Consider the following 14,423-nt stretch of genomic DNA (forward strand, 5'->3'; position numbering starts at 1 on the left):
GGGGATGTCTAGGTGGGCGAACTCATGGTGTTCAGGTTCCATGCTGATAAGCTCAGTGAGGAGGGATTTGGATGACAAATTCTCCCTTCGCTCATGGTAAGCAGATCCGTCCGATGTTGCAGGAGGATTGGCTGGCATTGGGACAGGAGGAGCAGTTCTGAGAACCACGCTTGCCGTGGCCAGCGCGGGGCTATTAGGATCAGGTGGCAAGGCTGTCTCCTCATCTTCCAAAGAACCCGAGGTATGAGGGGTATTGGAGGAAAGGCGTACGCAAATAGATTGCACCAGTTTATCAAAAGGGCATTCCCTTGTGATTGCTTGTGGGGATGCCAGCTTGCGTAATTTCGGCATTTCCGGTTCTCCGGCGTGGCAAAGAGATCGAGTTGCGGACGGCCCCATAGTTGGAATATCCTCTCTAGAGTGGGTTGGTGTAACTCCCACTCGTGGGTCGACGAGGAGGACCTGCTCAGGGAATCCGCTAGGACATTGGATACTCCTGGCAGGTGGACTGCCGTAAGCAAGATCTGATGACTGAGAGACCAGTCCCAAATTCTTTGAGCTAGCCTGGAGAGACTTGGGGATCTTGTTCCGCCCTGTTTGTTGACATAGTGCATACAGGTTGTGTTGTCTGTCTGTATTAGCACTGACTCTCCTTGGAGCAAAGGCAGAAACGATTTTAGAGCCAGAAAAATCGCCATGAGCTCCAACCTGTTGATGTGCCAAGATCTTTGATGTGTGGACCATCTTCCCTTCACAGAGAGATCCTCCAAATGAGCGCCCCATCCTTCCAATGAGGCGTCTGTTGTGAGTGTTCTGTCCGGTGGCAGCGACAGAAAGGACATGCCTTCCGTCAAGTTGGCTGGAATTGCCCACCATGCGAGTGCTGACCTTATCTGATCTGTGACACATATCATGTCGTGGAAAGATCCCGTTACCTGACGCCACTGAGCATCCAGAGCTTCCTGGATAGGACGTGTCCTCAGCCGGCAATGAGGGATCAAGGCAATGGATGATGACGCCATCCCCAGAAATGATTTTAATAGTCTCACAGAAACTGACTCTCTTGATCTGATCAGAGCCACCAGTCGCAGCATCTTTTTGAGACGCTCCTGGGAGAGGAATGCCTTCGCTGACACAGTCTCCAGAGTTGCGCCCAGGAAATCTCTTTGTTGGTACGGATGAAGTTGGGATTTTTCCATATTTACGGACAGGCCTAAAGAGCGAAACACGTTCTGGCACAGAAGAGTGTGTTGTCGCAGGTGAGTGCTTGACTGAGATTTCAGGAGAAAATCGTCCAGGTATGGAAATATTTGCACTCCCTGGAGGCGCAAATACGCTATTACTGGAGCCAGTACCTTCGTGAACACTCGAGGGGCTGAGCGCAGGCCAAATGGTAACACTTTGAATTGGTAATCGTGTTGACCCACTCGAAAACGCAGGAACTTTCGATGCCGCTGTAAAATAGGGATATGAAAATAGGCATCCTGGAGATCTATAGTCGCCAGAAAATCTTCCTGCAAGAGTAAGCGCAAGATGTCTACCAGCGTCATCATACGGAAGGATTGGCTCTTTATATATTTGTTTAGTGCTCTTAGATCGAGGATGGGCCTCCACTCTCCGTTTTTCTTTGTGATCAAAAAGAACCGGGAATAAAAACCTTTTCCCTTCTGAGACACTGGTACCAGTTCTATAGCTCCTTTTTGCCTTAAAAGTCGGACTTGATGCAACAGTTCTTTCATGTGAGCTGGTGGCGGTCCGGAGGGTGGAGTGGGAGGAGGGAATTTGGTGAATTCTAAGGCGTGTCCCTTCTTCACAATGTCCAAAACCCAACGGTCCTTTGAGATGGAGGACCATTGGGAAAAGAACAGAGAGATTCGACCTCCAACCTTGTCTGTCCGGTAAGAGTCACTGTCTCTTTGATGCGGATCCTCTGTATGAGGATTTTCCTCTATATGACTTGGAGGTTTGCTGCCGTGATGTTTGCTGTTGCTGTCCATAAGAGTAACGGTTGGACCCTTGATTGTAAGGTTTGTATTGTTTATTGTCTCTTCGAAAACTTGAGGAGGTGCCGCGTCCGCGTGCACCACGAAAATTACTCCGCTGAAATTGAAGGTTTCCTAGTGACCTAGCTGTTTCAGTGTCTTTCTTTATGGACTGTAGAGCTTCATCGACGTGGCTCCCAAATAAAGACTCGCCGTCATATGCCATGTTTAAGATCATAGACTGAACCTCCTGACGAAAGGATGTAGATTTTAACCATCCTTGCCTACGCAGAACAGCCGCTCCGGCAAGCTGACGGAAACCCATGCAGGCGATGTCCACTGCACAATCGATTATTTCCGCCGATGCCGCTTCTCCCTCTTGGAGCAACTTCATTGCCTCCACTTTAGATGGCTCTGGTAACTCCTGAACCACATCCGAGATATCAGCCCAAACTTGTCTGTCATATCGTCCCAGGATGGCCAAGGCATTAGCTGCTCTAACCACCGTAGAGGCCATAGAAGAGAATTTACGCCCTATGGCATCCATCCGACGTCCGTCACGATCCGGAGGCGAGGTGATAGAAGATGCCGGATTTTTCGCCTTACGTTGCGCTGCCTGCGTAACGACCGACTCAGGTTTAGCCTGACCCGTGAGGCATGCTGGGGTTCCTATCGGTGCCTTATATTTCTTTTCCAATCGAGGCACCTGAGCTGGCAAGGTATTCGGTGTCTGCATTAATTTCTTGCCTTCTTCCCAAATAAACTCAACTATGGGAATAGCATGAGTCTGTTTGTAGGGTTGATTCTTGAAATCATAAAGGAAGCAATCTTCCTCCCTGCGCTCCGTTGTTAACTTAAAACGGTGTGATGCCCTTTCCATCAGTTGGTGAAAATTGGCTATGTCCACTGGAGGTGAATCCCCTGTTACTATTTGTGAGGGGGATGGTGTTTGTGCCTGGTAATTGTCCCACTCCGCCATATCATCATCATTGTCATCTACATCCCCATCATCATCTGGGATTTCACCCTCTTCTGGGTCCTGAGGGCCTTCCTCTACAGGCTCATAATGAGGCAACACCCTTTCCGGAACCTGTCGTGGAGGTACAGGCGGCATCTGTGGAGCAGGATTTACAATAGGTACCGGTGGAATAATTGCTGGAATCACCGGGGTTGACGGAACCTCTGAACGTTGAGGGGATAGAGGGAACCGTTGGTTGTAGTCGTCCAACATGCGTTGGAGATTAGTAATGAGCGACAGAGGAAGAGTCGCCGTTTTATGCTTCGGAGGGGCCTGGTGTATAAATACCGGATCCTCCTCCTCACTACTGACATCCTGGCACTTAATAACCAAGTCGGATGGACTTTGTGCCGTTCCGAAAGACTCCGGTAACCCCTCGGATTCCTGATCCGAATCTGTAGCAAATAATGGTGAGGGAGGCTGTGCAACTCCCAAAGGAATATTATGTTCCTGGCTCTCCAAGCCCACAGTAGGAGGTAATGGTGTCCAAGAAACTCCTTCCCTTCTTGTTTTCTGGGTAGGCGCCACACCGCGTATTCGTACCCTTACGAATGTCTGTGGGGATGTACTCGTCGACGGAGCCGTCGTCGAAGGAATGATGGTCGACGGAATTATCGTCGACGACGTCTGTGGCAACAAGATTGCCGTCGTCGGATTCGCCGTCGACGGGGTCGCCGTCGACGGAGCCGCCGTCGACGGAGCCACCGTCGACGGAGCCACCGTCGACGGAGCCGCTGCCGACGGAGCCGTCGTCGAGGTCTTCGTAGACAAGGCTTTCGTCGACGGAACCACCGTCGACAGTGTCGTCGTCGGGATCTTCTTTTTCTTCGCCGACGGAATGGGCGTCGACGAGCTCGACGACGTCTTCGTCGACGACACAGTCTTCGTCGACGGAACCTTTACCTTCTTCGTCGACGTCGAAGTAATGGGCACAACAGAAGTCACTGCCCTTGAAGAAGTGATGGTAATCGTCGACGAGGATAACGTCGACATAACGCTCGTCGACGACGAAGCAGCTGACGTCGTCGTCGGGGTCACCGTCGACGAGGTAGAAACAGCAGATCTCGTCGTCGGGAGCATCGTCGACGAGGCTGACAAAGTTTTCCCCGAGGAATGGGAAGTAGACGCCTCAGCAGCCTGAGAACAGTGTCCCATAGGCGACAAAGCAGTAGGTGAAACCACAAAGGTGGCAGTTGTCAGAGGCAAAGCCAGCTTCTTTTTCTTCAGGAAAGGAGATGGTAACTCCTGCACACTACTGCGCTTAGAGGCTGGTTGAGAACGACCAGAAAAGAGACTTTCCACATCAGAGGGAGAGTTATCCTTGTCCTTCAGTCTCTGTAGCCATAAAAGCAGGCGGCCTTCTCTGTCCTTTAGAGTTTTTGTAGAAAAAGTTCTACAAAACTTACATTTTGCCACCTCATGGTCAGGATATAAACAGTAAATACACTTACTGTGTGGGTCCTCAGAGAACAAACGCAGTTTTCCACATGAAGAGCATGGTCTAAACAAAGATTTCTTACTAGAAGACATCCTCACTGACAAAACTGAGCAGAGCTCAGGGAGACTCCCTGTCACACGACGTGCGGTAGAAAATCTGAGGTGAGAGGCTCTGAGGAGAAGGTTCTAGAGAGGGGCTGACGCCTGATTGGCTGGAGTTCGGACTTACATAATGACAGAGATAGACTACAAAGGTCTTTTGTCTCTCTCCATTGTATTCCTATGGAGTTTTTCTCTTATAGGTACACTATGTGTGTTTTACACCTATATGCACTAATTATATGATTACTTATGTATATATTTTACTATATATATATGTATATATTGCTATTTTATTTACCGTGGGACTCCCACTCCGACGACGGGGAATATTCAAGCATGTGAATCTATGAAAGACACCCTAATACTGGAGAAGAAGACTGCCCCGACCCCTTAACAGACTGGGCTCTCCTCGACACCTTTGCCCCAGTAGAAGAAGATTCTTCCTCAGCCACCCTTTTTCTGGACGAGATAGAGGATCCAGAGGCAGTTTCTATCTCTGATAAAGGAGCATCTTTATCCTTAAGCTTCTGTAGCCACAGAAGAAGGTGTCCCTCTCTATCTCTTAAGGTCTTTTGAGAGAAGGTACGGCAAATCTTGCACTCCTTCACCTCATGATCAGGATAGAGGCAATAGATGCATTTTTTGTGAGGGTCTTCAGAAAAAAGCCTAAGCTTTCCGCAGGACTCACAAGATCTGAAGAGTGATTTCTTTGTAGTTGACATCCTAGAAGTTGTAGAAACAGCAGAAACTTGAAGAACTGAGCAGAGCTCAGGGAGACTCCCTTCACACGACGTGCGGTAGAAAATCTGACAGCCTGAGCCTCTGAGGAGAACAATCTGGTGGGTGCTGTCGCCTGATTGGCTGCAGTTTGGACTGTATATAATGACAGTGATAGTCATAACTGTGGAAGTTTTTTCCCTGGTAGCTTAGGCTACTTTACTTCCTGGTTCAGGTTACCAGGGTTTTTTGTTTGGTATATGCATAATTATTGCTTTTTTATGTACCGTGGGACTCCCACTCCGACGACGGGGAATGATTCAGGCATGTGAATCTATGAAAGACACCCCAAATACTGGAGAACTACAAACTTCGCTTGGTACAAACCTCTATGTGAAGACAAAGCACATAACATGCATCCTATACACTGTTATTGGGATCTCTAAACTCACCGCAACAGTCATCTTTCCCAGAATCCTCTCAGGAATGGGTCCCTGAATCCGCTTCTTAAGTTTCTCTGCACAAGTACCCATTAGTTCCATGGCAATGAACACATCCGTCTAGAGTCAGGAAAAAATACCATATGGTTAGAAACACTTCTGTCGCAAAGCAATGCAGTACTGAAGAAAGACTTATTGTAAGTGCTGCCTTTCCCATTCACCCCCACCCCAAGATGATGCCGAGAGCCCTCCACAAAAAACTAGCACATTGAATGGCATCCAGTTCTCAGGTTAGCCAGTTGAACTCACAGTCCCAGCAAACATATTTTCACTACTTGGCAGTTAAGAGGTTTCATAAAGGATCAGATTAAACCAGAGACCATTCAAGTTTTCTCTGATAACTAATCCATATCACAGCTTGCATCTTTTTTACTTTTGTTTACAATATTCTGCTAGCCTTTTAGTCTTATTAACAATATTCTGCATGCCTCTGGCCTTGAATAGACTCCTGCTCAGCTGGCATTCTATTACAGTCTGGGAAATACCTTATTTCTATATATGCCAAGTTGCTACTCTCAAGTGACTACTGTATTTAAAATCTTCCAATCAGTAACCTTGACAAAGTTCCTTTAAAGGAAAACAAAAGCACTGCTTCACTCTATTTCATTTTCTCCTCTCTTTCACCATGTGACAAGATTTTCTCCTCCCCTTTCCAAAGATCTACAGATGCTCAGGTTCTGCTCAATTCATTTTCAGTTTTCCTTCACCCACCCAAACTAAACAAGGTAGAGGTACGATTGTTTTCCCCTCAATGCCCCGACAATCTCAATAGGCTCTACTACGTCACACAGTCATTAGTCTGCTCGATTCTGATGTTCGCTCCTGTTGTTAAGTAAGGAAGGTCTCCACAACGACCAGTCAATAACCCTTGAATTTTGGCAGTCTTTTTATGAAGTTGAAAGTCTTTAAGTCTCGTATCCATTAACCCACAGGCATAGCTGTAGGCTTTGCTTAAGTTAGTGCCAACTGTCCTCACATCCCCAAGTGACTATACCCCACCCCCCAGACAATGCTTTGGTATCTTTCTTACGTTATTAAGGTCTCTATGTCTTCCAGGCAAAAGTCCCATAGTTTATGCCACAGGGACCACCTAATATGATAAAAGGACAATAAAACAGTAAGTAAGTAGCCCTCCAAACTCTGGGTTTCCTTGCATTAGCGAGAAGTGTCTTTCTACTCCCAGTTAGTATCATGCAAAAAATAATGCTTCTACAGTCTTCTTATGATTGTGATGAAAGTCCAGGCATTTCCCAGCAATTCCCAGTTACTCGTACACAGAGGATGGTTTGGCCCCTTCCTATATTATTTGTCATTACCTATCCAGATAATGCTTCGGTGCTCTCCTTGGGTCTTCGATAAAAGGTCCTTATGACTCTCAGTCACTGGTCTTTGAGATAATGCAGGGCACCATAACACTGTCCTCCTACTACTCACAATACTTAGCCCCTTCTACGCCCTCAAAATGACAATGCTTCAGCAGCCAGTTCACACTGTTGATTGTTCCCTTGACACCCAGTCACCACTCCCACAGGCAAGGCTACCCTACTCTTGGTACCACAGAGCTCTCCTTGCATTTGTAAAGAAAGACAATTGACACTCACTTCCTTCAGATCACAGTCTCTAGCACAGCAAGAAATGTCTGAAGGCTTTATTTACATTAAGAATTAAAGTTGATCAACTTTCCAGTCACTAGTCCCACACACAATGCCACAGAAATTGTCTTATGATGGTGATGAATTCCCACACCTCTTCAAGTCACCTGCCCCACAGAAAATGCTACGGTGCTCGCCTTACGTTGGTAATGAACGTTCCGTAGCACTGGACGATGTATGGACAGTCATGGCTCTTCAGTACCACGTCCAAGTCCATCAAGATCCTCTTATTTTCTTCTCGATTTCCTGAGCGACGCATTTGCTGCATAAATCCAAAAACAAACATTTGCTTTAAACAAAGAGGAAACATACAGCAAGAGGTGGCGCACATGTAGTCCAAAATAGGAAAGGAAAATAAGTTACTCATTATTTCTAGGAAATTCCATGCTCTTAAAGAGCCCAAGGCAATCAAGAGTGGAAACACTACTATTTAGTGCCCAATATCGGAAACTGTACAAACCGTATCAAGAGTCCCAAGATAAAGGTACAATTATTTCCCAGTAGCTCAACGTATAACCATACTGATCATAGAAATTCTGAACAAGTGGAAAGATTACAAAGACAGATATGAACACGAGTCTTAGGGTATTGTCAACCAGGCAAATAAATGTGTATCAGCCATACTGCGATTCTACTATGCCTGTAACCTTAGTGTGTCTTTTCTACTCCTTTATAATGTTTTCTTGTGCATTATTGCGATTGTGGGTACTCCTGAACAATTTCCCTTCTACAAAGAATCCATAACTTATCTACTGAGAAAATGCAGCATTCCTAACCAGAGCATTCCTCTCCTCAGCTTTTATTTTCCCTGCTCTCTCTTCTGCCATCAGCCTCAACTACTTATTTTTTTCAGTCTGCAGCAGCTCAAGCTAATTCTGCTTTTTCAGGCACCATTCTTAACTCTCCTGCAGAATGTACTGCTTCTCAAATCAGGACTTGGCTCTACGAGATAGTGCAGACGAGTCACTTACCTTTACTGCGATGATGTGACCAGTTTTTTTGAAGCGCATGTTCCAGACCTGCCCGCAAGTCCCACTACCAATCTCACCAAGATTTTCCAGGTCATTGATCTCTGCCTGGTATCGCTGCAGAGAAAATGTACATGCTCAGTATAAAGTCAACTTTGCATAGCTTCTTATCAAAAGCAAAAATAGATGTCGGACGAAAAGGACGAAACTTTGGCCTAGGTCTGTAAAAGATTAGATGACTTTAGTGTGTCCAACTGCAAACCCAAGTCTTATTTTCATCTCCTATTATTGGGCTTCAATTATGAGAAATTATGAGAAAACTGCTTCTAGCCATAACCAAAGTAAGTAAAGCACAACTACTCAGAAAAAGCTATGTGAAGCAGGCTCACTGTGGTCTTCCTTTAGGCACAAGAACCATGCAATAGAGTATCTGAATTTACATGTAAAGGGAAAAAACCACCAAACCTTGCTGGCAACGTTGAACAAGAGGGCTTTGATAACCAGCCACTTAGAGGTCCTGGGAACACTAAATGTAAACCCTCAAACTGTACGTATCCCTGAAAGCGACTCATAGGGGATCATTCAGTGCGCAGAAACGCACGATAAGAGATGATGGAAGTCCTTCTTCCTTCCAAGGGAGACAGCAAAAAAACACCATAATTTGAAGTGTCTGAAGCACACGGGAGAGATGCTGCATCTTAAACCAAGGTGGCTATGGGGATTATACTTTCCTATGTCCCGATGGATAGTACACACAGACTTTAAATCAACAACCTGTGAAAGGAGAACTTAAGTCCGTTAGAAACCACTTCACACAATCTAACTGGACTTGTACCCAAATGGACATCCTTTGCCTCATCTTCTTTTGGAGAGGTTCTAAACATATAGTATTTATATTTTAGGTGGGTGCGTTTTTGGGACAGGAAAGTATAAACTCTCCACAAAATAATATTCTACAGTTCCAATTCACAATATGCTCCCCTGAGCTGGGCTTTGTTCATATCGAATTTCCTTTAACAGCAAAAAACACAGTGAGGACCTCAAACATTCAGAAAAAGAAGTGTTGGTTTTTGCAGCATTTTGGACTGTGGGGCGTTAGTAGCAGCTCAGGAGGGAAAAATTGCCGACCTATGCTTTTATGTTGTGTCTCTAAAATATATTTTTCACTCAAGACACTGCAATAATTATATTTGTACATTGAACTTTCAAAAACAAGAATAAAGAACAACCCTATTTGTCAGAGTTCAAGGCTCCGGATTAGACTGCTGAACCTTTTGCATGGAGCAGTCTATATTTATATTCCTGATGCATTAGAAAACCCAACAGTATGTGCTATGGATTATTCAATCATGATTACATTACATTTAGAGCAGTTAAAAATTATTTACTCAAGAGGTAATGATCTGGACTTTGCTTCCACTCACAGGCCTGTTTAGCCCTTTGCTTTTCTCATTGCAGTGCAAGTGTGCTGTCACGTCTGATGGAAGGCGGAGACCATCAGCAAGTATGTAGTTTAGTTACCCTGCCATCACACTTACTGTATTTGTAATTGCATTTATATAACGCTTAATATCCGACAAGGCATTGAAGTGCATTATGGCAGGTAGAACTCTACACCATAGCCCAAAGTTAGTGGTTGATGCAGCAGTTATTAATTATCAATGTAGCTTTGTTGGTCGGGTTAGTCTTGTGTTGTAAGGAAAATGAATAACTTCCTCCATTTTCAAGTGGTGATGTATATATGTTATTAGGAGTTACGTGTAATTATTAGAACAAGCAAATGCAATTGTAAGCACTCCAGTCAAACTTTAAAAAGCACAGACCTATAACAGACTGCATTTCTCCTTTAAATGACCTGACATTAGCAAAAGACAAAACAGTGTAAGGGGAACAGGGTTCTTCTAATCTCTATCACTGGACTATAGTTAAGAGAAGGACAGAGAAAGAGCAATACTTTTGAGTGATGAAGCGTGTGTAGAGGAATTCAGATGGGAAAAGTTGCTTTACAATGTTTTTATTTTTTTTTAAAGAAGGACAACAGAAGCCTGACATCTCACACAAAGAGTAAGGGACTGACTATAGCTTCACAAAGCAACTATGCTGCCTCAGAGCTACAGAATGTGCTGCTTAACAGTAAGCTTTTGGTCAGAGCTCAACCCTTTACTTCACGCACATTCTCAAGATTCATGAGAGGTGCAGATGAGTGGTTCATCAATTTCATGAAAAGTCACAGAACGAATAGCTAAAATTACAGGTCAGTAACATTTCCTTCACCTTTGTAGAATGTTCAATAATATTCGGGAACCACAAAAGTAAAGTGATAAAGTTAATGCCATAAGCATAGAGTAGTTTCTGAAAAGGTTTGGCCCAATCGCAATGTGATGGTCCTGTACAATTCATTTACAGAGGCAGTTCTGAGAAGAGCAGCAACCAACAATTTACATATCTTAGACTGTGCTTTAGGTCGTTCTATAGAAATCTGCTAGCCTTCATTTGGTATGCTGTGCTAAATGAAACTATTCACCTGGCCACAAACTATTCAGAGGTTTGACTAACCAATAAGAAACAAGCATTGGGAAAGCCAATCAGTCTAGCCTATAAGAGAGCTAATGGCTTTGGCAATGTGTTTTAGCCATTATATACACCAGTGTGGCTGCTGTTCAAAATGGCTAAAAGTTAGTGGCATGGAGTGGGGTAGACTGGGATAAAGTGGACTGTGGTAGATCGAGATATAGTGGAATGGGGTAGATTGTGATAGAGTGGGACTGAGTGGAATGTGGTTGACGGGGATCGAGTGGAATGTGGTTGACGGGGATCGAGTGGAATGGGGTAGATTGGGATAGAGTGGGATAGGGTAGAGTACGGTAGATTGGAGTGGGGGAGTTGGGTGGACTATCCAGATCTATCCTACCCCAATCTACCATGCTAGAGTGGGATATACTGGGGTAGATTGGGGAGGAGCGGGAAAAAGTGAAGAAGGGTGGAGGAGATTGGGGAAGAATAGGTTGGAGTCAGGTAGACTGGAATGGAGTTAGATTTGGTGGATTCTAGTAGGGTAGAGTAGAATGGAATGAGTGGGGGTAGATTTGGGTAGTTTGGAGTGGGGTAGATTGGGGAGAAGTGGAGTAGAGTTGGCGAGTCTGAGGAAGAGTGGGTAAATTGGGGTGGAGTGGGGTAGTCTTGAGTGGAGAGGGGAAGAGTGCAGTGTAGTGGACTGTAGGTTGGAGTAGAGTGGTAGATAGTAGTAGAGATGAGTGGATTGGAGTGCAGTATATTAGGGTGAAGTGAGATGGAGTGGGGTAGAGCGGAATAGGAATAGATTGGAGTGGGACTGATTGGGTGGGTTACAGTAGGGTAAATTAGGATGGAATGGGGTAGAATGGAGTGGAGTGGGTTAGACTGGAGTGAGAGGAGTAGAGAGGAGTAAACTGAAGTGGAATTTAAAAGATTGGTGTGGGGTAGATTGGGGTGGGGTTGAGTGGAGCAATTTAGAGTGGGGTAGATTGGGTTTGGGTGGAGGAGACTGGAGTAGATTGGGGCAGATTGGATTGGGGTAGTTTGGGGTGTGGTCGTTTGGGATGGAGTGGTGTAGGATAGATATGATTGGGAAGGATACAGATGGATTGGGGTGGAGTGGGGTCGATTTGGGTGGCATGTGGTAGGCTGAAGTGAAGTGGGGTAGAATGGAGTGTGGTAAATTGGGGTAGAGTGGGGTAGACTGGGTAAATTAGAGGTGGGTAGAGTGGAGTGGGCTAGATTGGAGTAGCGTTAGATAGATTGGAGTGGAGTCTAGATTGGAGTGAAGTTAGATAGATTGGGGTGGAGCGGGTGGAGTGTAGGGAGGTACGTTAGAGTATAGTGGGGTACAATGGGTGGAGTAGGGTAGTTTGGAATGGAGTGGGTAGTGTTGATTGGGGCAAATTGGACTGGGTTGAGGTAGATTGCAGTGGGGTAGAGTGGGGCAGATTGGAATGGGGTAGATTGGAGTGGTGTGGATTGGGGTAGACTGGGGCAGATTGGAACAGAGTGGGGTAGATTGGAGTGGAGTGAGGTAGATTAGGGTGGAGTGGGGTAGACTGGAGTGTGGTGGGGTTGACCGGGTTAGATTGAGTGGAGTGGGTTAGATTGGATTGGAGCAGATTGGAGTGGGGTAGATCAGTTTAGAGTGGGGCAGACTGAAGTGAGGTAAATTGGGGTGGGTAATTTGAGGTGGGGTAGATTGGAGTGGGGTAGACTGGAGTGGGATAGAGTGGAGTAGAATGGGGTAGATTGCAACGAAGTGGAGAAGGGAAGCTTGTAGGGCAGTGGGGTGGGGTACATTGGAGTAGAGTGGGATAGACTGGAGTAGAGTGGGGTAGATTGGAGTGGGGTGTGTAAAGTGGAGGGGCATAGAGTTGAGCACCTAGTGTCATGGAGTCAGTGGTGTTGATTGCAGTGGAGCTGAGTGTTGTAGAGTGTCTTAGATTGAAGGGGAGGTGAGTGGAGTAGAGTGGCATGTCGCAGAGTGGAGTGTTTTAGAATGGAGAGGCATGGCAGAGTGGAAGGGCGTGGAGTGGCGTAGTGTGGAGTACTCATAGTGTGATAGTGCACTGCCATTACAGATAACACATTTTCAACTGACATGACAATTAAGTTTGCACCGAAATAGTCTTACTGCCCACAAACAATGTGTGCAAATGTCACCTCTACTGTATTGATGTGTTTTGATCGTATTCAAATATTTGTTTCCACCACACAAATCAGAATTACAAAAAAGTGTGCTTCATTTGTACTAATTCTGATATATATCCTGAAACATAAGCACAGGTTTTTTTTTGTGTGCAAGAAAAAAAACATCCTACACCCTCTACTCTTACATAGATACTCAGCAGGACTGTCACACACATTCTCTCACTTTGAAGTCAGAGAAAGAAAACTCCAAGCTCCCTCAGAAAGAGAGGTTGACATTTGACCTCTGTCTTTGAATGCACAGCAAATGTGACAAGGTAAGTTTTAAAGGCCTGTTTACAGAAAGCGAGTTCGTGGAAGAATACAGTAAGGAATATGCTATTTACCAATATGCATCTGTTCTTGGCATGTAGAGCTGCAGATCTACACACTTGTGCATAGATCGCCATCTGGTGTTGGGCCCGGAAGTTTGCAGTTGTTTTTCCTCTTGGAAAGTCTTTGGAAGTCACGAGGTCGGTGACTCCTCCTTTGGATCGTATTGCGCATGGGCTTCGGCTCCATCCTCAGATTTTTCGCCAGCAGGGAAATGATGGAGCGTAGTAATGCACAGTGAAGATGCCCATGTGTGTTGTATCTAAATAAGATAAACTGGAACAGATAAAGGTAGATGGGGAGGCGGATGGGCATGTGCAGATCTGCAGCTCTACATGCCAAGAACAGATGCATACTGTTAAGTAGCATATTCCGTTCGAGGCATATGAGCTGCAGATTACACACTTGTGTATAGATTATATAGCAGTACCCACCGTTAGCGGCGACCACCCATATCTGTTACAGTGGTTTGAAATAATGTTTTGAGTACAGCCTGGCCCACACTAGCTTGTTGCTTAGTTTGCACATCTACACAATAGTGTTTAGTGAAAGTGTGCAGTGTTGACCATGTAGCTGCTTTGCAGATATCATCTAATGGGAGGTTTCCTAGAAAAGCCATTGAAGCCCCTATTTTACGTGTAGAATGGGCTTTAGGGGGAACGGATAGCGTTCGTTTTGCTTAGTAGTAGCAAATCGGAATGCATTTGACAATCCACCTAGCTATCCCCGACTTGGAGATGGGGTTGCCCTTGTGTGGTGGAGAGAAAGAGACAAACAGTTGTTTGGTCTTACGGAAAGGTTGTGTTCTCTCGATGTAGTAGAGTAAGACTCGTTTGACATCTAGTGTGTGGAGAGCTCTTTCTGCAATGGTTTGTGGTTGCGAGAAGAATACTGGTAGTTGTACAGATTGGTTTAGGTGAAAAGGAGAAATGACTTTAGGGAGGAATTTTAGGTTGGTACGGAGAACAACTTTGTTATGGTGCATTTGTAGAAAAGGTTCTTGAATG

General features: G+C 45.3%; 1 protein-coding gene across 2 annotated transcripts in view; it reads right to left on the reverse strand.

Annotated features, from left to right (window-relative positions):
* Nucleotides 1-14,423, reverse strand: part of MAP2K7 (mitogen-activated protein kinase kinase 7) — a 178,911-nt gene that overhangs the window by 79,738 nt on the left and 84,750 nt on the right. For both annotated transcript variants that reach the window (XM_085654285.1, XM_085654284.1), the window contains 3 exons: nt 8,380-8,493; nt 7,551-7,670; nt 5,709-5,816 (listed from right to left, as the gene is read on the reverse strand). In XM_085654285.1, the coding sequence (XP_085510411.1) occupies nt 5,709-5,816; nt 7,551-7,670; nt 8,380-8,493 (342 nt within the window). The remainder of the gene's footprint in view (nt 1-5,708; nt 5,817-7,550; nt 7,671-8,379; nt 8,494-14,423) is intronic.

This window comes from Triturus cristatus, chromosome 4_1 (genome assembly GCF_964204655.1).
Source record: "Triturus cristatus chromosome 4_1, aTriCri1.1, whole genome shotgun sequence".
Lineage (NCBI taxonomy): Eukaryota > Metazoa > Chordata > Amphibia > Caudata > Salamandridae > Triturus > Triturus cristatus.